General features: G+C 48.1%; 1 protein-coding gene across 2 annotated transcripts in view; it reads left to right on the top strand.

Annotated features, from left to right (window-relative positions):
• Positions 1–23,377, top strand: part of MCM3AP (minichromosome maintenance complex component 3 associated protein) — a 622,263-nt gene that overhangs the window by 4,320 nt on the left and 594,566 nt on the right. For both annotated transcript variants that reach the window (XM_086956240.1, XM_086956239.1), the window contains exon 2: positions 543–2,767. In XM_086956240.1, the coding sequence (XP_086812366.1) occupies positions 619–2,767 (2,149 nt within the window). In that variant the 5' untranslated portion in view covers positions 543–618. The remainder of the gene's footprint in view (positions 1–542; positions 2,768–23,377) is intronic.

Genomic DNA, 23,377 nt, shown 5'->3' with positions numbered 1-23,377 from the left:
ATGTCATTTGTGAAGTCATCTGTTATATCAAAGGTGAGGTCAATAACATTGCATTTGGTGTAAAAGATTTCATTTGCATGGATACACAAACATTTTCCAACATGTCTGGACTTCAGGCAGACCATTATAGGTTTATGGGCATATCAAGATAAGCAGGATACCCCAGGTAATTTAGAAGAATGTGGTTCTCCGTTGTAAAATTCCTCACTTTTTGTTTAAAGAGTTGACATGCTAACTTGCGCAACCGAACGGTTTTGAAGAAGAGCTGAGTGCATCCTGTACATGTAATGCTGCAAGACTTGAGAATCCTGCAGTCTGTTAAACATTTCCCTGAGTGTGGGCGGTGGTCAGAATTTAAAGGGGAGTGTTAGATTGTTGAGGGAGGGTCAAGTTGGCTTTTAATTTACAATGTGATAATGCCGACCTCCTATGTTGTATTCTTTATCATAAAAATCACTGAAAAACGTATTGAAACTTAAACATTTTCAATTTTATTTAAAGCTACTTTGCCAACAATTGAAACTCTATTTTCTGTCTTTTAGGAAAGAATATTTTTGATATTGAGCTCTCCTGTGGCACTTCGTTTCTTGAAATTACTTGCGAGTCCATGCAGGCAAGATGAATACAGGTAATCCATTTGGATCACAGCATTCTGGAGCTGGCAATCACTTTGGTGAACATCAGCCAGGAGCCAGTAATTCTTTTGGTGGACACCAGCCAGGAGCCGGTAATTCTTTTGGTGGACAACAGTCAGGCGCAAGCAGTGTGTTTGGCGTGCAGCAGTCTGTAGCAGGAAGTATCTTTGGCTCATCTCAGTCTGGCGCAAGCAGTGTCTTTGGTGGACAGCAGTCTGGAACAAGCAGTGCCTTCGGTGGGCCACCATCTGGATCAAGCAACCTCTTTGGGTTACCACAATCTGGCTCAAACAGTACTTTTGGTGGGCTGCAGTCTGGAGCAAATAGTACCTTTGGTGGGTCACAGTCGGGATCAAGCAATCCTTTTGGTGCATCTCAATCTGGAGCAAGCAGTGCATTTGGTGGGCAGCAGCAAGGAGCAAACCATGCCCAAGGTGGGCAACAGTTTGGATTTTTCCCAACAACTTCCAGCAGTTCAACTGGAGTGTTCCCGGCACAGCAACCTTTTCAGTTTGGTCAACCCTCTTCATTTGGTCAAAGCAGTGGATCATCTGGTCAGCCATCCTCATTCGGGCAGAGTACTGCGGTAACTGGAAGTAACCCATCCTTTGGGCAGGGAGCCAGTGTTCCTGGACCGACATCTCTTTTTGGACATGGTGCAGGGGTCACTGGACCAACCTCTAGCTTTGGACATGGTAATGAAACATCTGGGCAAATATCTCTTTTTGGACAAAATAGTGGAAGTTCTGGGCAGGCCCCTTTATTTGCACAAAATAAAAGAACCTCTGTTTTTGGACAGATTAGTGAATCTCCTGCAACGACCTCTACATTTGGACAAGGCAGTGGAGATGCCAAACAGACCACTGGCTTTGGTCAAGATAGTGGAGCAGCTGGAACGACTTCTACTTTTGGGCAAAGTAGTGGGTCTCCTTCAAAAGGCACTTCTTTTGGTCAAAATCTTCCTGTGCTGAGACACTCTAGTCTTTTTGGGCCAGCTAGTGGGGCTATTGGGCAAACCAGTGGCTTTAGACCTAACAGTGGGGTTCTTGGCCAGGACAGTGGGGGAACTGAGCAAGGCTTTTTACAATCATCCGGAATAAACCAGGCTGCCTCCCAGCCAATATCTGTGTTTGGCAAGCCCAGTACCTTTGGACAACCTCCTGGTTTCACACATCTCTCACCATCTGGAATTAAGCAAGTTTCTCCACTGACTACAGCGACTACAGCCACAAGCAGCTCTTCTAGTGCAGGTGACCAGGGATTCGGTTACAAGCCGTCGAGCATTTCAACATTTTCTGTTCCTGATGGTCTTGGAAAGACCCCAGGCACAAGTGGAGGAGTTTCAGAGTTCACATTTAAACCACTGGAGAGTGCAACATTTAAACCTATCTTTGGAGCGTCACCTGAGCTGGAAAAATCCCAGGCAAAGATAACCCCAGAGTCTTTCACATTTTCCCAGCCTGTCAGCAATACACCTGCAGGTATTGGCTCAATCAGTTTTACCTCTCAATCAGCCAATCTCAGTACGAACACTGGAAATAATGTCAACTTCTCCAAGCCAGTACCCAGTGGGACTCAAGCACCTGCCTTTTCATTCTCTTTGCCAACTAAAAAATGTGAGGGAGAAACGGCAAACCCCAAAGCATCATTTGCAAGTGCTGGTAGCAGCTTTGTAAGTTTCTCCAGTTCTTCTGGTCTTTCGCCCTCGGGACAGGCATTTCAGACAAGACCATCTGTGAAACTGGAAAAAGAGGAGAGGGACAGCTCATCAGAGCCACCTAGTGTGCTTGTAAAGGGACAAAAAAGAAAAGAAGAGGATTATTCCTCATTCAGAACAGAGCATGACACTGCTGAGGTTCCAGCGCTGACATCCAAGAGTGATCGTCCCCCAGAAAAACGCTCTCTTATGCTAAACCGCCCCGGCAACAAACTATTTGGGAGAGTCCTCAAGGATGTACTAAAGAGTAACGAGCAAATCGGACGCCACTGGGAAGTAAAACATGAAAAATCAGTACCAGAGGCCAAAAATCTTGAGCAGCCAGCAACAAGCCAGGACTCACGTGGCCTGATGCAATCAGTTGCAGCAGAACGAGGAACCGAGCAATCGGGGATCAAAAAGGGGAAGCGTAGAGGTAAGCCATACTAATGCTAACTTGTTGTAAGGCAGAGAGCATGAGCAGTGAAAGAAAGTAAGCACCCTCTTACTAGGTAAATATGGGACCATGCTACAGGAGAGAATAATATTATAAAAGAGACTTCTGCTCTGGGCAAATAATGTAAATATAGGTCAATGTTAGTTGATAGCATTGAGTACCAGCACACAAGAGAAACTTTATTGCTAAAGAAAGAGGGGCACCCCTTTGAAAACAAGCATTGGAAATGCAATAGGGCTCGCATTAAGAAAGTTTGAGCTATTGGTCTTATAAATGATTTTTTTTATTTATGTGTTATATTTTAAAATAGCTAAATTAATAGCTTTGTCATTTACAATGCCAATAGTTATAACTTTTGCAAATGTGACACCTATAGCATTTGTCATGCAACATGTTTTGTATTTACGTGACTTAGATGTACTGATATTACAAATAACAATGGCTTTTAATTTTTTAAAATAATTAATACTTAAATAATTTATTTAATTTGTAATGGCAATAGCTTAAACTTTTGTAAATAACTTTTGTGAAGATTATGTTCAGTGTTTTTTATTGTGACGAAAATCCAAGAACAGAAGTGAAATATTACCATCTTTTTGTGATTTGTAATAAAGCGTGAAAGCTTGAAAACAGCTTGAAACATTGAAAGAACATATTTGAACCAGTGATGCTGTGGTTGCGCTGAGTGATGCTGTGGTTGCGCTGAGTGATGCTGTGGTTGCGCTGAGTGGTGTGTGCATCGGTGGAGCTTAGTGGGTGCATTGGTGGAGCTGTTTGGTGTGTGCATTGGTGGAGCTTAGTTGGAGCATCGGTGGAGCTGTGTGATGGGTGCATCAGTGGAGCTGTGTGCTGGGTGCATCGGTGGAGCTGTGTGCTGGGTGCATCGGTGGAGCTGTGTGCTGGGTGCCTCGGTGGAGGTTTGTGGTGGGTGCATCGGTGGAGCTGTGCGGTGGGTGCATCGGTGGAGCTGTGTGGTGAGGGCTTCGGTGGAGCTGGGTGGTGGGGGCATCGGTGGAGCTGGGTGGTGGGGGCATCGGTGGAGTTGTGTGGTGGTTGCATCGGTGGAGTTGTGTGGTGGTTGCATCGGTGGAGCTGTGTGGTGGTTGCATCGGTGGAGCTGTGTGGTGGTTGCATCGGTGGAGCTGTGTGGTGGTTGCATCGGTGGAGCTGTGTGGTGGTTGCATCGGTGGCGCTGTGTGGTGGTTGCCTCGGTGGAGCTGTGTGGTGGTTGCCTCGGTGGAGCTGTGTGGTGGTTGCCTCGGTGGAGCTGTGTGGTGGGTGCCTCGGTGGAGCTGTGTGGTGGGTGCCTCGGTGGAGCTGTGTGGTGGGTGCCTCGGTGGAGCTGTGTGGTGGGTGCATCGGTGGAGCTGTGTGGTGGGTGCATCGGTGGAGCTGTTTCGGTTGAGCTGTGTGGTGGGGCATCGGTGGAGCTGGGTGCATCGGTGGAACTGTGTCGGTGGAGCTGTGTGGTGGTTCATCGGTGGAGCTGGGTGGTGGGTGCATCGGTGGAGCTGTGTTGGTGGAGCTGTGTGGTGGTTGCATCAGTGGAGCTGTGCGGTGGGTGCATCGGTGGAGCTGTGTGGTGGGGGCATCGGTGGAGCTGTGTGGTGGGGGCATCGGTGGAGCTGTGTGGTGGGGGCATCGGTGGAGCTGTGTGGTGGGTGCATCGGATGAGCTGTGTGGTGGGTGCATCGGATGAGCTGTGTGGTGGGCGCATCGGTGGAGCTGTGTGGTGGGTGCATCGGTGGAGCTGTGTGGTGGGTGCATCGGTGGAGCTGTAGGATGGGTGCCTTGGTGGAGCTGTGTGGTGGGTGCATCAGTGGAGCTGTGTGGTGGGTGCATCAGTGGAGCTGTGTCTGTTGAGCTGTGTGGTGGGGGCATTGGTGGAGCTGGGTGGTGGGTGCATCGGTGGAGCTGTGTTGGTGGAGCTGTGTGGTGGGTGCATCGGTGGAGCTGTGTGGTGGGTGCATCGGTGGAGCTGTGTGGTGGGTGCATCGGTGGAGATGTGTGGTGGGTGCATCGGTGGAGATGTGTGGTGGGTGCATCGGTGGAGCTGTGTGGTGGGTGCATCGGTGGAGCTGTGTGGTGGGTGCATCGGCGGAGCTGTGTGGTGGGTGCATCGGCGGAGCTGTGTGGTGGGTGCATCGGCGGAGCTGTGTGGTAGGGGCATCGGTGGAGCTGTGTGGTGGGGGCATCGGTGGAGCTGTGTGGTGGGGGCATCGGTGGAGCTGTGTGGTGGGGGCATCGGTGCATCGGTGGAGCTGTGTGGTGGGTGCATCGGTGGAGCTGTAGGATGGGTGCCTTGGTGGAGCTGTAGGATGGGTGCCTTGGTGGAGCTGTGTGGTGGGTGCATCAGTGGAGCTGTGTGGTGGGTGCATCAGTGGAGCTGTGTCTGTTGAGCTGTGTGGTGGGGGCATTGGTGGAGCTGGGTGGTGGGTGCATCGGTGGAGCTGTGTTGGTGGAGCTGTGTGGTGGGTGCATCGGTGGAGCTGTGTGGTGGGTGCATCGGTGGAGCTGTGTGGTGGGTGCATCGGTGGAGCTGTGTGGTGGGTGCATCGGTGGAGATGTGTGGTGGGTGCATCGGTGGAGCTGTGTGGTGGGTGCATCGGCGGAGCTGTGTGGTGGGTGCATCGGCGGAGCTGTGTGGTGGGTGCATCAGTGGAGCTGTGTGGTGGGTGCATCAGTGGAGCTTTGTCTGTTGAGCTGTGTGGTGGGGGCATTGGTGGAGCTGGGTGGTGGGTGCATCGGTGGAGCTGTGTTGGTGGAGCTGTGTGGTGGGTGCATCGGTGGAGCTGTGTGGTGGGTGCATCGGTGGAGCTGTGTGGTGGGTGCATCGGTGGAGCTGTGTGGTGGGTGCATCGATGGAGATGTGTGGTGGGTGCATCCGGTAGAGATGTGTGGTGGGTGCATCGGTGGAGCTGTGTGGTGGGTGCATCGGTGGAGCTGTGTGGTGAGTGCATCGGCGGAGCTGTGTGGTGGGTGCATCGGTGGAGCTCTGTGGTGGGTGCATCGGCGGAGCTGTGTGGTGGGTGCATCGGCGGAGCTGTGTGGTGGGTGCATCGGCGGAGCTGTGTGGTGGGTGCATCGGCGGAGCTGTGTGGTGGGTGCATCGGCGGAGCTGTGTGGTGGGTGCATCGGCGGAGCTGTGTGGTGGGTGCATCGGCGGAGCTGTGTGGTGGGTGCATCAGTGGAGCTGTGTGGTGGGTGCATCAGTGGAGCTGTGTCTGTTGAGCTGTGTGGTGGGGGCATTGGTGGAGCTGGGTGTTGGGTGCATCGGTGGAGCTGTGTTGGTGGAGCTGTGTGGTGGGTGCATCGGTGGAGCGGTGTGGTGGGTGCATCGGTGGAGCTGTGTGGTGGGTGCATCGGTGGAGATGTGTGGTGGGTGCATCGGTGGAGATGTGTGGTGGGTGCATCGGTGGAGCTGTGTGGTGGGTGCATCGGTGGAGCTGTGTGGTGGGTGCATCGGCGGAGCTGTGTGGTGGGTGCATCAGTGGAGCTGTGTGGTGGGTGCATCAGTGGAGCTTTGTCTGTTGAGCTGTGTGGTGGGGGCATTGGTGGAGCTGGGTGGTGGGTGCATCGGTGGAGCTGTGTTGGTGGAGCTGTGTGGTGGGTGCATCGGTGGAGCTGTGTGGTGGGTGCATCGGTGGAGCTGTGTGGTGGGTGCATTGGTGGAGCTGTGTGGTGGGTGCATCGGTGGAGCTGTGTGGTGGGTGCATCGATGGAGATGTGTGGTGGGTGCATCGGTGGAGCTGTGTGGTGGGTGCATCGGTGGAGCTGTGTGGTGAGTGCATCGGCGGAGCTGTGTGGTGGGTGCATCGGTGGAGCTCTGTGGTGGGTGCATCGGCGGAGCTGTGTGGTGGGTGCATCGGCGGAGCTGTGTGGTGGGTGCATCGGCGGAGCTGTGTGGTGGGTGCATCGGCGGAGCTGTGTCGGTGGAGCTGTGTGCTGGGTGCATCGATGGAGCTGTGTGCTGGGTGCATCGGTGGAGCTGTGTGGTGGGTGCCTCGGTGGAGCTCTGTGGTGGGTGCCTCGGTGGAGCTGTGCGGTGGGTGCATCGGTGGTGCTGTGCGGTGGGTGCATCGGTGGTGCTGTGTGGTGGGTGCCTCGGTGGAGCTGTGTGGTGGGTGCATCGGTGGAGCTGTGTCGGTTGAGCTGTGTGGTGGGGGCATCGGTGGAGCTGGGTGTTGGGTGCATCGGTGGAGCTGTGTTGGTGGAGCTGTGTGGTGGGGGCCTCGGTGGAGCTGTGTGGTGGCTGCATCGGTGGAGCTGTGTGGTGGCTGCATCGGTGGAGCTGTGTGGTGGCTGCATCGGTGGAGCTGTGTGGTGGCTGCATCGGTGGAGCTGTGTGGTGGCTGCATCGGTGGAGCTGTGTGGTGGCTGCATCGGTGGAGCTGTGTCGGTTGAGCTGTGTGGTGGGGGCATCGGTGGAGCTGTGTTGGTGGAGCTGTGTGGTGGTTGCATCGGTGGAGCTGTGTGGTGGGTGCATCGGTGAAGCTGTGTGGTGGGTGCATCGGTGGAGCTGTGTGGTGGGTGCATCAGTGGAGCTGTGTGGTGGGTGGAGCTGTGTGGTGGGTGGAGCTGTGTGGTGGGTGCATCGGTGGAGCTGTGTGGTGGGTGCATCAGTGGAGCTGTGTCGGTTGAGCTGTGTGGTGGGGGCATCGGTGGAGCTGGGTGTTGGGTGCATCGGTGGAGCTGGGTGTTGGGTGCATCGGTGGAGCTGGGTGGTGGGGGCATCGGTGGAGCTGGGTGGTCGGGGCATCAGTGGAGCTGGGTGGGTGGTGCATCGGTGGAGCTGTGTTGGTGGAGCTGTGTGCTGGTTGCATCAGTGGAGCTGTGTAGTGGGTGCATCGGTGGAGCTGTGTGGTGGGTGCATCGGTGGAGCTGTGTGGTGGGTGCATCGGTGGAGCTGTGTGGTGGGTGCATCGGTGGAGCTGTGTGGTGGGTGCATCGGTGGAGCTGTGTCGGTGGAGCTGGGTGGTGGGTGCATCAGTGGAGCTGTGTTGGTGGAGCTGTGTGGTGGTTGCATCAGTGGAGCTGTGTGGTGGGTGCATCGGTGGAGCTGTGTGGTGGGAAGCCCTGTTCCCTTCTTCAGGGGCGAGAACCTGATGCAAACAGGAATCTAAATGTAGCGGGGAGACGTGACTCGAACTGTGACCGGTAACGCCCACCACCCATGCACCCATCTGGGTGGTGGGTGCATGGGTGGAGATGGAAGCTGTAAGAGTGGACTACAGGCAGTAAGCGCAGGCCATGGGACAAAGTGGCATGTGCGGGAATCAAGTAATCTAAGTATTCGACGGCGCCAGCAGTGGCCTTCCTAGAAAAACTTTCGTCTGTTACAATTATTAATAGTTTTTTATCTTTACAAATTCATCCCCGTGAGTTACATTATTGTCAGTCTATGTACTAAAAAAGAGTTCACGCTGACAGTTACAAGAAACAAAACACGAATCTTATTGGTGCAATGAAACACAAATGTGACTACAGGTCTGGGAACGGCAGGTGACCGGACATGACAGAGACAAGGAAGGGATAATCTGTAGGGATTCAACAGCAGACCAAGCATTAGGCGCATTTTAAGATGTCATTTAAAACTCAGTGGGTCATTTCGTTCCAGGAAGAAATGCTGCAGTGTAAAGCTGTACGTTTTGTTCGAGACAGGAATTCACGTGTTAATGGAGCTGGTCGGGGCAGCGCTTCCTGGATTAGCAGCTACGTGTGAATTTGAAGGCTTGGTCTGCCAAATGCTGGAAGGCCAATTGCGCTATACACACAACACAAAGGTGGCAGACTGTGGATCAGTAAAATACAAACTATAAGCAGACAATTGTGATAATACAATGAGCTGAGCAGTCTATGGCCAGTGAAGAAGCAGCTTCTGATGAGAGCCAAAATGAAGCACGTGGAATGTCAGGCAAGAGTAAATATACGGTGAATAAAAATAACACGAGAAAGAGACATGACAAAGTGCTGTGGATGTGGCAGTATTACCCCATAAGGAATAATAAAAGATGTTGACAAAGTGCTGTGGATGTGGCGGTATTACCCCATAACGAAAAATAAAAGATGTTCAGCAACTGTAAAGCTCGACAAAGGGTTTGAAAGAAACGAGTCCTAAGTATACCTATACAAAATAAACCATCATCAGAGAGCATGAAAGGAGACCTGAAAGTACGGCCGGCCGTGAATAATTAGGGGATGAGCGCACGCTGAGAAGCTTGTGGGAGGGGAGGCTGGGCTGCCTTTGATATGGTAATGCCAGGCAGGCAGGCAGGCGGCTGGTGGCATTGTGCACGCGCTTTTTAGGGCTTGCGCTTGCGCAATGACCTAAAAAGCACATGCACTGCTTGGAGTCGCCAGTGGAATTGTGCTTGGTTAAACGCTGTTTAAGCCCCTATAGAGCTTCGCCAGGTATGCGCATGCGCATGCGCACAGCAGGCGAGCCCTAAAAAGCATCTCTGCTGTCGGTTGAGGGTGACACCAGACATAAGCATTCTTGCTCGGGGAAAGGGCCACCGTACTAGGGAATATCTTTGCCAAAGGGAGAGTGCACCAACCCCGTGGAGAAGTATTTGTCTTTTGGGCAAAGAATAACTCTATATGGCCTAAATATTTTTGTTAGGGGATAGCCCACTTTAAAGTGGGGATACAAAATTTGAAATTAGTCATTTTATTAGCCCAGGTTTGCCCTGAGATCATCTCTTTGCCCTCGTTGGCAACCCACCAGAGGTAAATCGATGTCTGAAATTAACCACAGCATTCTTACATTTCCAGTACTATTGAGCTCATGTAACACATCAAAGCTGGGCGTTCCTCTATTTGTTGCTGACTGCTTGGTTATATCTGCATAGATAATTAAAGCCTGATTCCAAATTTGTCATTGCTCGGGAAATAGTTTACAGATTTTGGAATTTACTGCACCAAAATCTGCATGTGTTGCTGAATACCATTTTATTTTACCCTGCTAGTTTTGGCAGGGTTGACTTATGGAAATGTAATTTAACCGCATCGCTGCTGTGGTTATTTTTCCGCTACGCAGCTTTTTTCTAAAAGCCTCGTTAGATGACGAGCTCAGCTCGTCATCCGCACACGACCACTGTGGCTGATGACGAGCTGAGCTCGTCATCAGCATCGAAGGGGTTAAACAAAGGTTCTGTAAATGCAACCCTACTTGGAATTCTGGCCCCTACGCAAACAGGAGTTTTGTGCATGGGTCAAAAACTCCGACAAACTCTGAATCTGTTCCTAAGAGTAAGAAATTGAAAAACTGTGCAAGCATAGTGGTACGTAGTGCAATTTGTACTGAAAAGAGCATTCCTCCTCACCCGAATTGGGGCTAACGTGAATTTCACATATTCCTCAATCTTTTTCCAGCCTTCTTCATTGGAAAAATCACAGCCCAAACTACAGCCCATTAGCCAAGAATATTCTCCGTTTTAATGCGAGGGGTGCCAGGTAGTCATTTTCAAAATTAGGAAAGAACAAATCTCCTTACTTCATACCTGCCCTCGTTTTCCGGCAAGTTACTCGGGTAGCATTATCCGCACAGATAATTTTAATTCTCTAGACTTTCAAATTTTTAAGTATTCGTTACCCAGAAAACAAGGCAAAATTTGGAGAGAGAAAACGATGCTGAGGAAGGGTAACCAACTTCATTAAAGGATGCTACATACTTAGCCAGTTGTTGACATCCCCACACGTTCTCTTTTAGCTGGCTTGTTAACAAGCTTATCGGCCAACAAACTAGTCTCATATGAAAGATTTTATTAATCTGCTTATCAGAAGATAAAGCCATACTATCACCCCACATGTCTTTCAGAGTCAATGGGGCCAGCCAAAAGACAGTCTTCTTGCTGCCCTGAAAGCCATTCCTGAGTAAACACATTTTAAAAAATCGGGCTGCATTTTTTTTTAAATGCTGTATTAAAAAAAACGGTCACAGACATGGTGGTCTGCTGACCCCAGCAGGCCACCATCCCTGTGAGGGCTTACCATTCCCAGTGGGGTATCAATTTGCGCTTGCCTCTTTAATATTGATGAGGCATGCAATTTGCTACCCCATTGGGAACCGCGAACAGTGTCTGAGACACTGTTGTACATTCAATTTAGCGAGTCGCAATTGTGAGGCGCAATTTGCGACTTGCTAAAGTGAATGGTCGTACATCGGGCCCCAGGTCTTGTATGATTTGCAAGGATGCCACAAAATATAATCTCTTGGGGAGGCATGGGGACTTCTGGGTGAGCCAGGACTGATTCTCATTCTAGTGTGACAAATTCCTTTTTATCTGCCTGCTATTTGTCTTATCTTGTCCTGTTATAAAGCACTCTATAAAAGTCCTGAAGGCATCACAGAGAAATCCTTGTGTTGCTAAGACTTTATTTTCCAAAAAACAGAATAATCGTCCGGATGTTTCCTTTACAAAGGTGAGTTCTAAAAGAAGAGACCAATCCGTCCGGTTGGATATCTCTATTTACCCGACCCAAGCAAACGGATGAGCACAGAAGGTGAATGGTTTTAATGTCAGCTTGGTGTGGTTCTCCATTTTAGAAGCCAGAAATTAATCTGCGTTTGCCTAACTTTTTTGTTCCTTTTTACCAAATAAATTAAATCTTTGAATCTCCATGGGCAATTGCAAAAACTTCCCCTAAACCAAAGCATGTTAGCGCCCCTGTTATGGATATTATTAACACAGCTGGACTAGCGATCTTGACCAAATTGATAAAAAGGGAACATCAGACATTTTTCTACAATTAAGCCAAAAATTCAAGCAAACAACTATACCAGATTACCAAAACATTATCAGGCAATGCCCCCGACCTTGCTCCTCCTCCGCTACAAGCACTATGTGATGCCTTGGCCACATTCTTCTTCACTAAGGTGGACGATATTTACCAAGCTTTTACCGCCAAATCACCTATGGCGAAAGCCGCCTTCCCCACAGCACCTCCGCAATATACCTTTCCCAGCTTTCAAGTACTTACAAATGATCACATAAGGACAATTTTGTCAATAATCAAAACAGGATCTGCACTGGATCCCTGTCCTTTCTCGGTTCTCCCACCAGTTATGGAGTCCATTATCCCAGTAATTACACAAGTTTGTAATTCCATTTTGCTTTCAGGGATCTATCCAGACTTGTTTAAAACCCCTATTAAAAAAATCATGCCTTGACAAAAACGAACTGAAAAACTACAGGCCCATTGCGAGTCTTCCATTTGTAGCTAAAGTGGTCGAAAAGGCCATGAATTCTCTATCGGAATATATTGAGAAACATCGCCTTCTGGATGACACACAATTCGGCTTCCGGAAGTATCATGGGACCGAAACGGCCCTGATCAAAGCCGCAGACGACATCAGGGCTATCAGGGACCAAGGCGGGACAGCAATCTTAGTATTGCTGGATCTATCGGCAGCCTTTGACACGGTCGACCATACCATCTTGGTCGACCGTGTCGGAAAGCTCGGCATCTGTCATTCCGCTAGAGACCTGCTTGCGTCTTTTCTGGCTAGAAGAACGCAAGCAGTTACTCTAGTCCTTTCCAATCTGCTCAACTCTCGTCGCCTTGCTGGGTTCCCCAAGGCTCATCCCTTAGTCCGACACTATTCAACATCTATGTGTCGGACCTTGCTAATGTCATCAAAGCACACGGGATGAGCCTAACTTCCTATGCCGACGACACGCAGTTGGTACTGGCTATCAAAGGCGATGGAGGTCAAGTGTCACAGAATTTTAAAAATGGAATGCTCGACATAGGAGAATGGATGGCCACAAATTGTTTAAAATTGAACTCAGAGAAAACTGAGGTAGTTATTTTTGGACCCCTTCTTCCTGCCTGGCCATCATGTTGGTGGCTAGAAACCTTCGGTACCCCCCCTAGCCCGACAGCCAAAGTCAGGAATCTGGGAGTAATTTTTGACGAAGGACTTAATTTCATGGACCATGCAAATAAAATAGCTACCACAGCCCACTACAAACTGAAAATGATCAGAAAAATTTGCCCTTTCCTCCCGGATACAGCCATCAAAACATTGGTCAGCTCCCTAGTTTTGTCAACCTTCGACTACTGCAATGGTTTATTCCTTAATGCCCAGGTCAGAGTCACTAGGAAATTACAGTTGATTCAGAATGCTGCAGCACGTCTGCTTTCTGGCAAGACCAAGTTTGAGTCCATATCAATAATCATAAAGGAATACCATTGGCTGACGATTCGGAACAGAGTTCACTTCAAATCCTTATGTATAGTCTATAAGGCACTTAACAATCAAGGACCTCACTTTCTTAAGGATCAACTTCAACCTTACATACCTAGCAGACTGCTCCGCTCGGCCACCCTAAACCAACTAGTGATTCCACGATCCAAAACAGTGTCCTGGGGCGACCGCCGCTTTTTAGTGGCAGCACCTAAACTGTGGAACACTCTCCCCCAAAACATCAGATTGCGTCCCTCTCTTTTTCAGTTCCGCAAACTTTTAAAGACGTGGCTATTTGATCAATAACACCCAATTATTCTTCTCTAGTTCCTTGAACCTCAAGTAAGCAAATTTTCCTAGCGCCGAGACGCCTGCGGGTATTTGTCGCGCTCTAGAAATGTCAAAAATAAATAAGTAAATAAATAAGATGTTGGAAAGCTAGAAACATCAAGCATTTTCTCCTGTAAAGAGCTAGGTGAATCTCTCTGAACCTATAATAATATGCCTAAAGTAAAAGTTTGAGTAACTTGATGCAGATTTAGAAACTGTATTAAGTAGCTGTAATGGCACATTCTAAGGAGTACTGATATCCATTTGAGTTTTTTTTATATAACTGTTCTTACACTCATTACAGTTGTGGTCACATTTGCAAATGTTGTCTAATGGATCAAATATGTTCTGGATCAATAAATTAGCCCTGGTAAAGTATGTATCCTCAAGGCGACTTATGTCAGTTTTTAGGTCTCGCCTTTTCCATTCCGCAGGAATGGAAAATGGAGAGAATTCTAGTGCTCAAAATACTCGTCAAACTAAGGCTTTTTTCTAAGCGGTTTTCTTCGAGTTCACGTGAATCACGTGACCAAACAAGCATGCGCATCAGCCTTTCTCCCTCCCTCCTAATTGCATTTTTTCACGGCCGCCACCACATCAAAGGGCTTCTCCCAGTGTGCGGCTTCTCCTCCCCTAATTATTCATGGCTAGCCGGCCGTACTTTCAGTTTCCCGGCCGCTCTTGTTGCTCTGCCACTCCCTCAGTGTTCTGCTTGCCCTTGTGTCCTTCACCTCCCACGCATTGCTTTTTTCCCTGTGTGCTTCTACCTGTTCCGCGTTGCTCTCTTTCTCCTGTGTGCTTCTGTTCTCACGTGCTCCACATTGCTCTCTCTCGCCCTGCTTGTCCAGCCGCCATCCTCTATGATCTTTCCCGCACCAGTACTTTCCGTGTTACTTCTGAGCCCAGCTTTCGTTATTGCCACTCCCTCAGTGTTGTGCTTGCACTTGTGTGCTTCACCTCCCACGCATTGCTTTTTTCCAGCCGCCATCCTCTATGATCTTTCCCGCACCAGTACTTTCCGTGTTACTTCTGAGCCCAGCTTTCGTTATTTCCCTCCACCCGCCTTAAAAAAAAAAGCTTTGCCACTGCTTTTTTTTCTTTATTTACGAGTACAACTTGGATCAGTAAATGAAAAAAAAAGAAAACTTCACACGCACGCTGTAGGTGCGTTCATGTATTGTGCTTTTACCTACAAAATTACACAGCTGCTGCAACTGCATATTAGCATCTTTATTTTAATGGGGGGGTGCCTCTTTATCCATGCTGCACAACATCGCTAAACAAGCATTGCCACTAATTGCCACTAAAAGCACTGCAGCACTGTAAATATATATAAATACGAAAAATGTTTAGTGAAATTCAGAAAGTACAGACAGTCACAATAAAAACAGCAGACAGTGTGCCTCAGCGGGTGCACAAGAAGCTTATGCTTTCTGGGATAAGCTCCTATTTTACAGAGGTTCTTATCAGGTGAAAGCAGAGAAACGTTACAAGGTCCTTCCGCTTCCGGTTGGCAGATGTCCACTCATATTCCAGAGCTAAGGGCTGCATTCCATGGGCCCGACACTACTCTGACCTACTCGGAACCCCCGCTGTGCTCTCGGACTGATGCTTGTAAGACAGCTCGGTAATTAGAACGTTCGCCACTGACATCGGCGGTCAACCGAATGGCATGAATTTGAATCCTGGTGAGTCCAACCCTTCTCTGGGAGACAATGGAGTGCCTTAACACTGGATAATAATACGAAGTTTGGTTTATGATTTGAAATATTTGTTTTAAGGGTTGAGCCATAATAGGACAAACATTTACTTATGGTTAGGTACGTAGGTGTTAGTACAGCACATTGCAAATGAAGGCCACTTCTGAGCGTGGGGTTGAGTCCCACACGCTCTTAGATGACCCCAAATGGGTTCAAAATCCTCATTAAGCCATTGCCCAGTTCCTGTATTGGATACAGCGTGGGTTAGATTACACACACTGTCAGTTCATCGTTCTGTAATTGAAATTAGATTTTGCTTCTCCCGCCCCAGGCAATCCAGCTATACTTGTCTCTAGGAGTTAGCTGGCTCTGGCCTAATTATAGTGCTACGAGGCAGCTACTTTATTTTATTAGCAGATTTGTGAAGCGTTGCAACATGCTGAAATGTATTGTGATAACAATAATATTCATTATCTTTTAAGTACTCACTAATGCTATGGTGCACAGGACAAACAAAGCAGGCATTAAAACAAAAAACAAACAAGCATTTGCAATGCAATAGGTCTCGCATTCATGAGAGTTTGAGCTATTACAATTGCTAATAACAATGCCTTTTATTTTTGTTTTCATTTTAAAAACATAAAGGGCTTTGTCATTTACAAAACCAATAGCTCCAACTTTCCTACTGCGAGACCTATTGGCAACGCCAGTGCTTGTTGTTTGTGGACTGACTTCATAAAATGCTCGTTTCTCTTTTGTCTGGAACTCCATTCACATTGATAGATATCACTGCATGATTCCTCTTACTTGAATTATTGTTTCCTTAGCTCCAGTCTTGCTTTCTTTTCCTATTTTTATATATTTTTTGCTGCACCTGCCCAGTCAAGTTTTAGTCAACCCGGGTCTCTTGCTATGGGGCCCCCACATAGCATTTAATGCTTTAGAGGCATTCTAAAATGGTCTCGGTCTCGGAGACATTGAAGCCTCCAGGAGAACTTGCAGCAGCTCCTATCTCACTAATGATTTCCAAAGACCAAGAGCATATATTTTGGAATCAAAAACTGAATTATTTTCCATTTTCTAGGTTCAACCCACCACTTTCTTTGTCTAGTTCTCCTCTAGAAACCCCTCTGCATCTTCTGTCTCAGACAGCAAGTCTGCAAGGCATTTGAGCAAACCTAGAAGCTGGGAGTTTTGAGCTATCTCAGCCTGCACTTCTGTATTCTTAACCTCAATATGAGAAAACTGAACTTTCTCTGTGTCTGTGCAGTTTCAGATGCCATGTCCAGAAGACTTTTCATATTATTACCCTTGTACATAGTAATATTTCTAAGTTCTCTTCGTTTTCCCAAACACTTTTTTGCTGAGGGAATGCTAGAAAGAAAGTAATAATTGTTCTTGCACTTAACTACTTGTCACAGTGGCCGATTTTCAAAAGCAATATACTGTAATGTCTGCTAGACTCTTCTGGCTGCTGAAATATATAGGTTTCTTCAAGACCCTGAGGTACTCAAAGCCAACAAATGAGCTGCACCTTACAATGGTTTTTCATTGTGTACTGAGTATAGAGTATGTCATTTGGGGAAAATAGGAGGGAAAAATTAGTATGAAGGAAACCTGTGTATTTCTGCAATGTTCAACATGCAAAGTGGTTATTTATACACTTCTGAATTTGTGGGTACCCATACGAGCATGTGATTCTAAGGACATTTTGCTAAATATCTTCTTTCTTGCACAAACTGTACCCCACCTGTTGCTGGGCCTAGTGCCTGCGACACAAAACACCCTAAACTGCAACCATGATGCATCATATTCCACCCAGCAGAATCCATGCTTTTTATGCAATGTGGAAAGCTGCAGATTTTGGGACCTGCATCACCTGCCACTCAGGAAAACCTCTCACCCGCATTCATTTCTGGAAACCTGGTATCCGGGATAATGTGACTTATGTGGTTCAAACATGGTTTGTCTTACCCAGAAGCCCCTGTAAACCTCAAACTTTGGCTAAAAGCACTAATTTTCCTCACAGTTCTGTGAGGGAAAGTTCTGGAAAGCGTTAGGAGCAACAGATTTCCTAAAACCCAGAACCCTCTCCCCCCAAGTCTCTTGCTCAAAATGGTACCTCTCTTTGTGGGTGGGCCTAATGCCCGCGAAAGGAAAAGGTCCTAAACGTAACATGGAGTGGCCACATTTTTTCCAGTCAAACCCCACCTTTTTGACATGTGGATAGCTTTGAATTTTGAGCCCTAACTCAGCAGGCACCCAATGAAACTTATCAACCTGTACATTTCTGAAAACTAGATACCCAGGGGAGTCCAGCGTGGTTTTCTTCGCATGGATCCCACAATATTTTCTTACCCACAATGCCATTCAAACCTCTTTGGTTAAAACCTATTTTCCTCACATTTCTATGAGGAAATGTTTTGAAATCTGGAAGTGCACAAAACACAACCACCTTTCTTTTTGTGTCCTTTCCTACCACAAACGCTAGGCCTGCCCACACAAGCTGAGTTCCATTTTTATGTGGAGACGTGTGGAAATTATGGGTGGTTGGAAATCTTTGGATCCCCAGATATTCCAGAGCTTTTCCTTACAAAATGTAAAGAAAATGCTTCATCTTAGCCACTTAGGCAAAGTTTGAAGGTTACATGGCATTATGGAAAAATGAGTGGGATCAATGGAAGTTGCACCAACCTGGGTACTTCATGTTGTTCAGGTCTCAGAAACGTAAGGGATGGTTATTGTCCATCACCTACGTAAAGTAAAGACTTACACCAGTTGTTTTTGGTACGTACAGACATGCTAGCTTCAAAGAGCAAATACTAATAACAGTATCAGAATATTGAACCTATGACTACTGGAGGTGTGCTGTAAACCTCTTTTTCTCAGAGTGTTTTTCCAGGCCCCACAGAGCAGCACGGACACACGCCATTGCCTCTCGTGTTCTGCGCTTCCAGTCACTGTTGGAGTAATACTTCCGCGTCCTGAACTGTTTGACGCTGCCAGACACCAGATGCCCTGGACGCCGGCCCTGCTCTTTCTACCGGCTCCATCATTTACTCAACACTAACTCAGGGACCTGTGATACTTTGTACACGATTCCCCTGCTTGCCCCACTCCAAGGACTGGTTGCTGTATTATCTGCAACCTATGACTCCGCTTGAATTTGTTCACCTTGAGGACCCAGCCATTTCTGGCAGACACTCCTTTGAGTAACCTTGCCCTGCGGTTTGATACTGACGCTGATACCAGCTCTTTCCTCTTGTGCTCTCCCGGTGGGCCCTATGCAGCACTTCAAATTAAATGTAATGGTGCTGAAGATGACCTGCATTTTTATCAGGTTTAAACGTTGTTGACTCGCTAGCGCAATTCCCCAGGCGTATCTGTGTTTTGGTCCTTCAGTCCTGTAAATGGTGTTTTAGCCACTTTGCCGCGGCGGACTTTCCGCCGCTGTGCGGAAAAAAATGACGCTGACATACCGAAAAGGCTGGTGATTAACGGAGATTGGACCATTACTAATGTTTTGTATATAATATATCACTGTTACTTTGCGCCGTCCCTCCATGATTTACACTTGTCACTTTGCGCCGTTCACTGTTTTCAAGCACAAACGTACTCCAGTGGTACATGTTACATGACATTAAATGTAACCCAGTGCTTTTTTCTTTGTTGGATCCAATTCTGAATCTAAAACCGCTCTTAGCAAATTTTGCAAATCCATTGATGTCTCCCTCCCTTTTTATCCCCTTTTTCTCTTAAAACTATTGTGTGCATACTGAAACTGTCTTGAATTGATACATTAGACATTGTTAATTGTTGCGTAAAACCGTGTCAGGGCAAAAACCTCTTTATGGGTCATTTACATGCCTCTCACGCACCACACTCAATCAGTTACACATACTGCTAGCCACTGGCCCAATCCAACACAGCAGAACACTTAGATGAACATACCCCCGTTTTTCAAGGGCCGATCACGTTCATATGCTAAAGGGAGGAATCACAAATTGTACTACCTCTCACCCAGTCATCGACCAACTTGCATACAATTTTTGCTGCCTGTCAGCTATCTGCCTCAAAGTCTTAAACCATACCAAACGCGTGCCAACAAAACCAGTATTATCGACTCCAATGAGAGCCCTATCTGGCTTAGGAAGACACGTGTTTCAGCCACCTATGGAAAGTGTCATGCACTCACTGTTCTGAATCTAACTCTTTCCAATTTGTGGCTCTGAGTTAGGTGTTCAAGGATGGAAATATTTTTTATTTATTTAATGAGCTTTAGATAGCACAAACTTGACCCAAAGGTATCAGAGCGCTTTACATAGGTTGGTAAGTAGAAGTTACACAAGATACATATGGAGAAGTTACTATTAAAGGTACAAACTGTTGTGCACACCAACAAAGTCAAAAACAGTTCTGTGAAACACATATAAAATGAAAACAGATGAAAATGTATTAACATTAAAAAAAAATAGCACAGGTAGATTGATTTAAACTAACAGTCTGAGTTTAATCTGTCGGTATTGGCCGGAAGTGAGAACAAAGAGTATTGGCAGGAAGTGAGCACAGAGAATACAAACATAGCATAACATGGTGATGTTAACCAAAAGTATACACATGTATCATATGTCTGCATTACATAAAATATAGAGTCTGTGCTGTAGGTACAAGATAGGGGTGGAATTAAATGTAATGCCGGTGCTGACTACTTATGTTCAGGTTGGGATATTGACTGGTTGGTTATCTCGAAATGCGTCCAAAATGGATCCAAAGGCCCCAGCCTGCAGCCATGAGCATGCGATCAGTCCGAAGGTATATCTTGTGCTGCCCAGGGGATCAAGCCAGGCTGTAGCCTCTGTGCTCCAGGTTGCAGGATTTAAGGCAGATCGCCCTCTTGACCAAGAACGGTTGGGCGTCATGTAGTCATCGTGCCCCAAGCTGTGTCAGGAAACGGTGACTCATAGTAGACCACCCCTTTCACCTAGGGTCGGTTGAGCACCCACCTCTAACATGGCCGCCTCCGTTTCATAATTCTCAGTTCCTGCAGATCGTGGCGTCTTGGAGGCTTGAGAGGCAGCAGCTGTTAGCTTGCACAGGGGACCTGGCTTGTGTTGGCTTTTACTCTGCGGTGGGAGAGAGATTTACTTTACCTCGCGGTGAGCGGGGAGCACAGGGTCAGTGGTGTTGGTGGCCGTATGTAAGCAGGCTGCTGAGAAGGCATGGCTGCCTCATCCTCTTCGTTCCCCACTCCATCTGGACACATAGGTGCAGTAGAGTGGGAGCGGCAGCGGGCCCCTGCAATTAGCACTGGTACTGATTCCTGTACCTCCTGGTGGGCTTTTTGCCAAGGATGCTCCCTGGCCTAGAGCCTCTTTCCGTGTTCCTTCATCAGGTCCTCTGAGCTTTGGGGGCAGATTGCGAGCTGGATAAGAAGCGTGGAGCTCCTCTGTCACCCGTCTCCCATTGTGCCTTGTCGCTTTTAAAATTTGTTTTAACCGCCCTGCATCTCTTTTAATAATTAATTTAAAAAAACCCTTTGTACTTGCCTTACTTTATCCGGGCCAGACAGCGAGTGACTCAATACCCGTCTCCTCAGTAGGGTGTGCCTCCCTGCCCTGGTCCTTCACGGCTGACGTGCCGATTGCTGTGGAGGGCAGGTGCCATATTAGGTGAGGACCTGGATCTCGGTGGTGCCGTGTGCTGCGGTCTAACTGGGGGTGGGGTTTAGACATAAATTGGCCATAGGCGTGGGGTGCCTCGCGGTGCTAGAAGGTGTGGTGGCAGCACTCTTGAAGGTCAGCTGAGCTTTGGGGGCAGATTGCGAGCTTGATAAGAATCGTGGAGCTCCTCTGTCATCCGTCTCCCAGTCTTCGCTTCTTATCCTCTTCCTTCATTTAGTTTCGTTTGTTTCTGCCCTGCAGGAGGGTTTCCTATGGATCCAAGGGACGGAGGCTCGAAGGGGTGTGGGGCATGTTTCCTGGGATTTTCGCCATTTGGCGATTCCTTAGCTGTCGGCCAGGATGCCTCTGGGCTAGATTCCTCGAACTGAATGAGCAGTTCTACCTTTGAAACCAAGGTAAACATCCCTGGGAAGTCCATCCTACTCCTATATTCCCTAAAGAGCTCATCCAAAAATACAAAGAGCGTTAGTTTTTGGGTCACAAGGTACTGTCCAAAATTATGTGCAGTTTTGTGACTGTAATGCACTTGTCATATGGCGAATAGCACATTTACCATATTCGGGCAAAGGATAAACGGATGTATGTCGTTACAACGCATACTTTTACTCCGCGTACCATTACAACGCGGTATTTACAATGCATACCGCTACAACGCATAGCGCTTTGGGGTGCTGGATAGTGGTAAGTATAATTTACTATTCTAACTCCAGTCCCCGTGGACCCTAGGGAAGGTGTTGGATAGTAAATTAAACTTACCTCTTATCCTAGAGCGCCCCCCAGCGCAATGCGTTGTAACGGTATGCGTTGTAATGCCCGCGTTGTTGTGGTAGTGCGGAGTAAAAAATGCGTTGTAACCGGTGAATACCAGGATAAACATGTGAAAAATAATAAAGTATGCTGTCTCTATCCTAACCAAGGTGGACACTGTTTGTGCTCTTAGGTGAAGAAACGGTCAGTGAGCGTGTTGTCTAATTTCAGCAAGAGCCCTCACCCACCTAAAAAGGGTGGCATGGTTCATCATCGACTAGCTCCTCGTTGCGCTGCAATGCCCTACGTCCCCCTGGATAGGGGCTCTTTGCTGAAGATCTTTTTCTCAGTTTGCCGTGAATGAAGCTATATAAGTTATTATTATTATTATTATTGTTATTATTATTATGCTGTTTTATAACGCGCTCCATTACTGCCGGAGTATCCTGGCGCGAAGAAGAAAAGACAGAATAAGCAGCCTACCCTACACAGCACAAAAACTAAAAGGCTAGTCGAAACAAATAGGTTTTCAGCCCTTTTTTAAAAGAAATAAAGTTCACCGTAGCTCGCAAGGATAGAGGGAGCTCATTCCAAGCCAGGGCGGCCTTCACCGCCACTGATTGCCCTCCCAGCCGAGAAAGGCGGAAGAGCGGGACCTGAAGCAGATGTTGAGCAGCAGAACGCAAAGGTCGCTTAGGAGAGTAGCGCCTAAATCGTTTCATCAGGTAGGCGGGGCCTTGTCCATAGATGGCTTTGTGGGCCAGGGTCAAAATTTTAAAAGTAATCCTCTGGGAGACTGGCAGCCAGTGCAGGCTCTGTAGGTGATTCCTAGCGCTGACCCGACTGGGGATATTACCCAACAGTCTGACGGTTGCGTTTTGGATCACCTGGAGACGTCTCGCCATATAAGCCGGGGATCCACTCAGCAGGCCATTGGCATAGTCAAGTTGCGAGAGAATTAAACCTCTAGCAACTGACTCTCTTGCTGAGGCAGGTAAATAGGGAAAAAACTTCCGCGACGCCTTAAGGGTCCCGAAACAGCCTCCTGCCAGCTTCTTGATATGCCCCTCAAATCGGAGGTCTTCCCCGAACCAGACCCCTAGGTTCTTGGCAAGGACATTGACTGAACCGGGCCTCGGGAAACCGGCCGGCCAAAGTGCTTCTCTGAAATTAGGGGGGAATTGACCGTAGAGCAGTATTTCCGTCTTATCCTCGTTGCACTTCAGTTGCGCGGAGGCTAACCAGTTGAAAACTGCGGATAAACAAAACTGAATCCGCTCGGTATCTAAGACAGCATTGGGCCAGGTGAACAACAGCTGCGTATCATCGGCATATGTGATGATTTTGGCCCCCAAATGTTCGGCAAGCTCAATCAGGGGGGTCAGGTATATATTAAAGAGAAGAGGGCTCAAGGTGGAGCCCTGCGGGACCCCAGTCATGAGGGGCTTAGCCGAAGATGAAAAAGGAGGGAGCCAAACCTGTTGTGATCGAGACGAGAGAAAGGAACGCAGCCAGTCCAAAGCAAGGCCAGCAACCCCAATGTCCGCAAGTCTAGTGAGGAGGCGTTGGTGCGGCACCGTGTCGAACGCGGCAGAGAGGTCCAATAAAATTAGAGCTGCTCTGCCGCCACAGTCCAGACACTCCCTAACTGCCTCAGAGATCTCCACCAAAGCAGATTCCGTGCTGTGCGCAGCACGGAAACCAGATTGAGCAGGATGGAGAGCCCCAGATGATTCCATAAACTCATTAAGTTGCCGGAAAGCCAGTTTTTCTCCTATTTTTGCCATAGCCGGGAGCAGGGAAATTGGGCGATAATTGGCCAGCACTTCAGGGTCTGCTCCAGCCTTTTTAAGCAGGGGAAGTAGCTTAGCTTGTTTCCATTCAGCAGGAACTGTGGCTGATTTAAATGAAAGGCTGACGATATGTGTCACTTCCTGCA

The sequence above is a fragment of the Lissotriton vulgaris genome, chromosome 2_1 (assembly GCF_964263255.1).
Source record: "Lissotriton vulgaris chromosome 2_1, aLisVul1.2, whole genome shotgun sequence".
NCBI classification, from domain to species: Eukaryota; Metazoa; Chordata; class Amphibia; order Caudata; family Salamandridae; genus Lissotriton; species Lissotriton vulgaris.
Note: the sequence above shows the minus strand (reverse complement) of the source record. Positions and strands in the feature narration are given on the sequence as shown.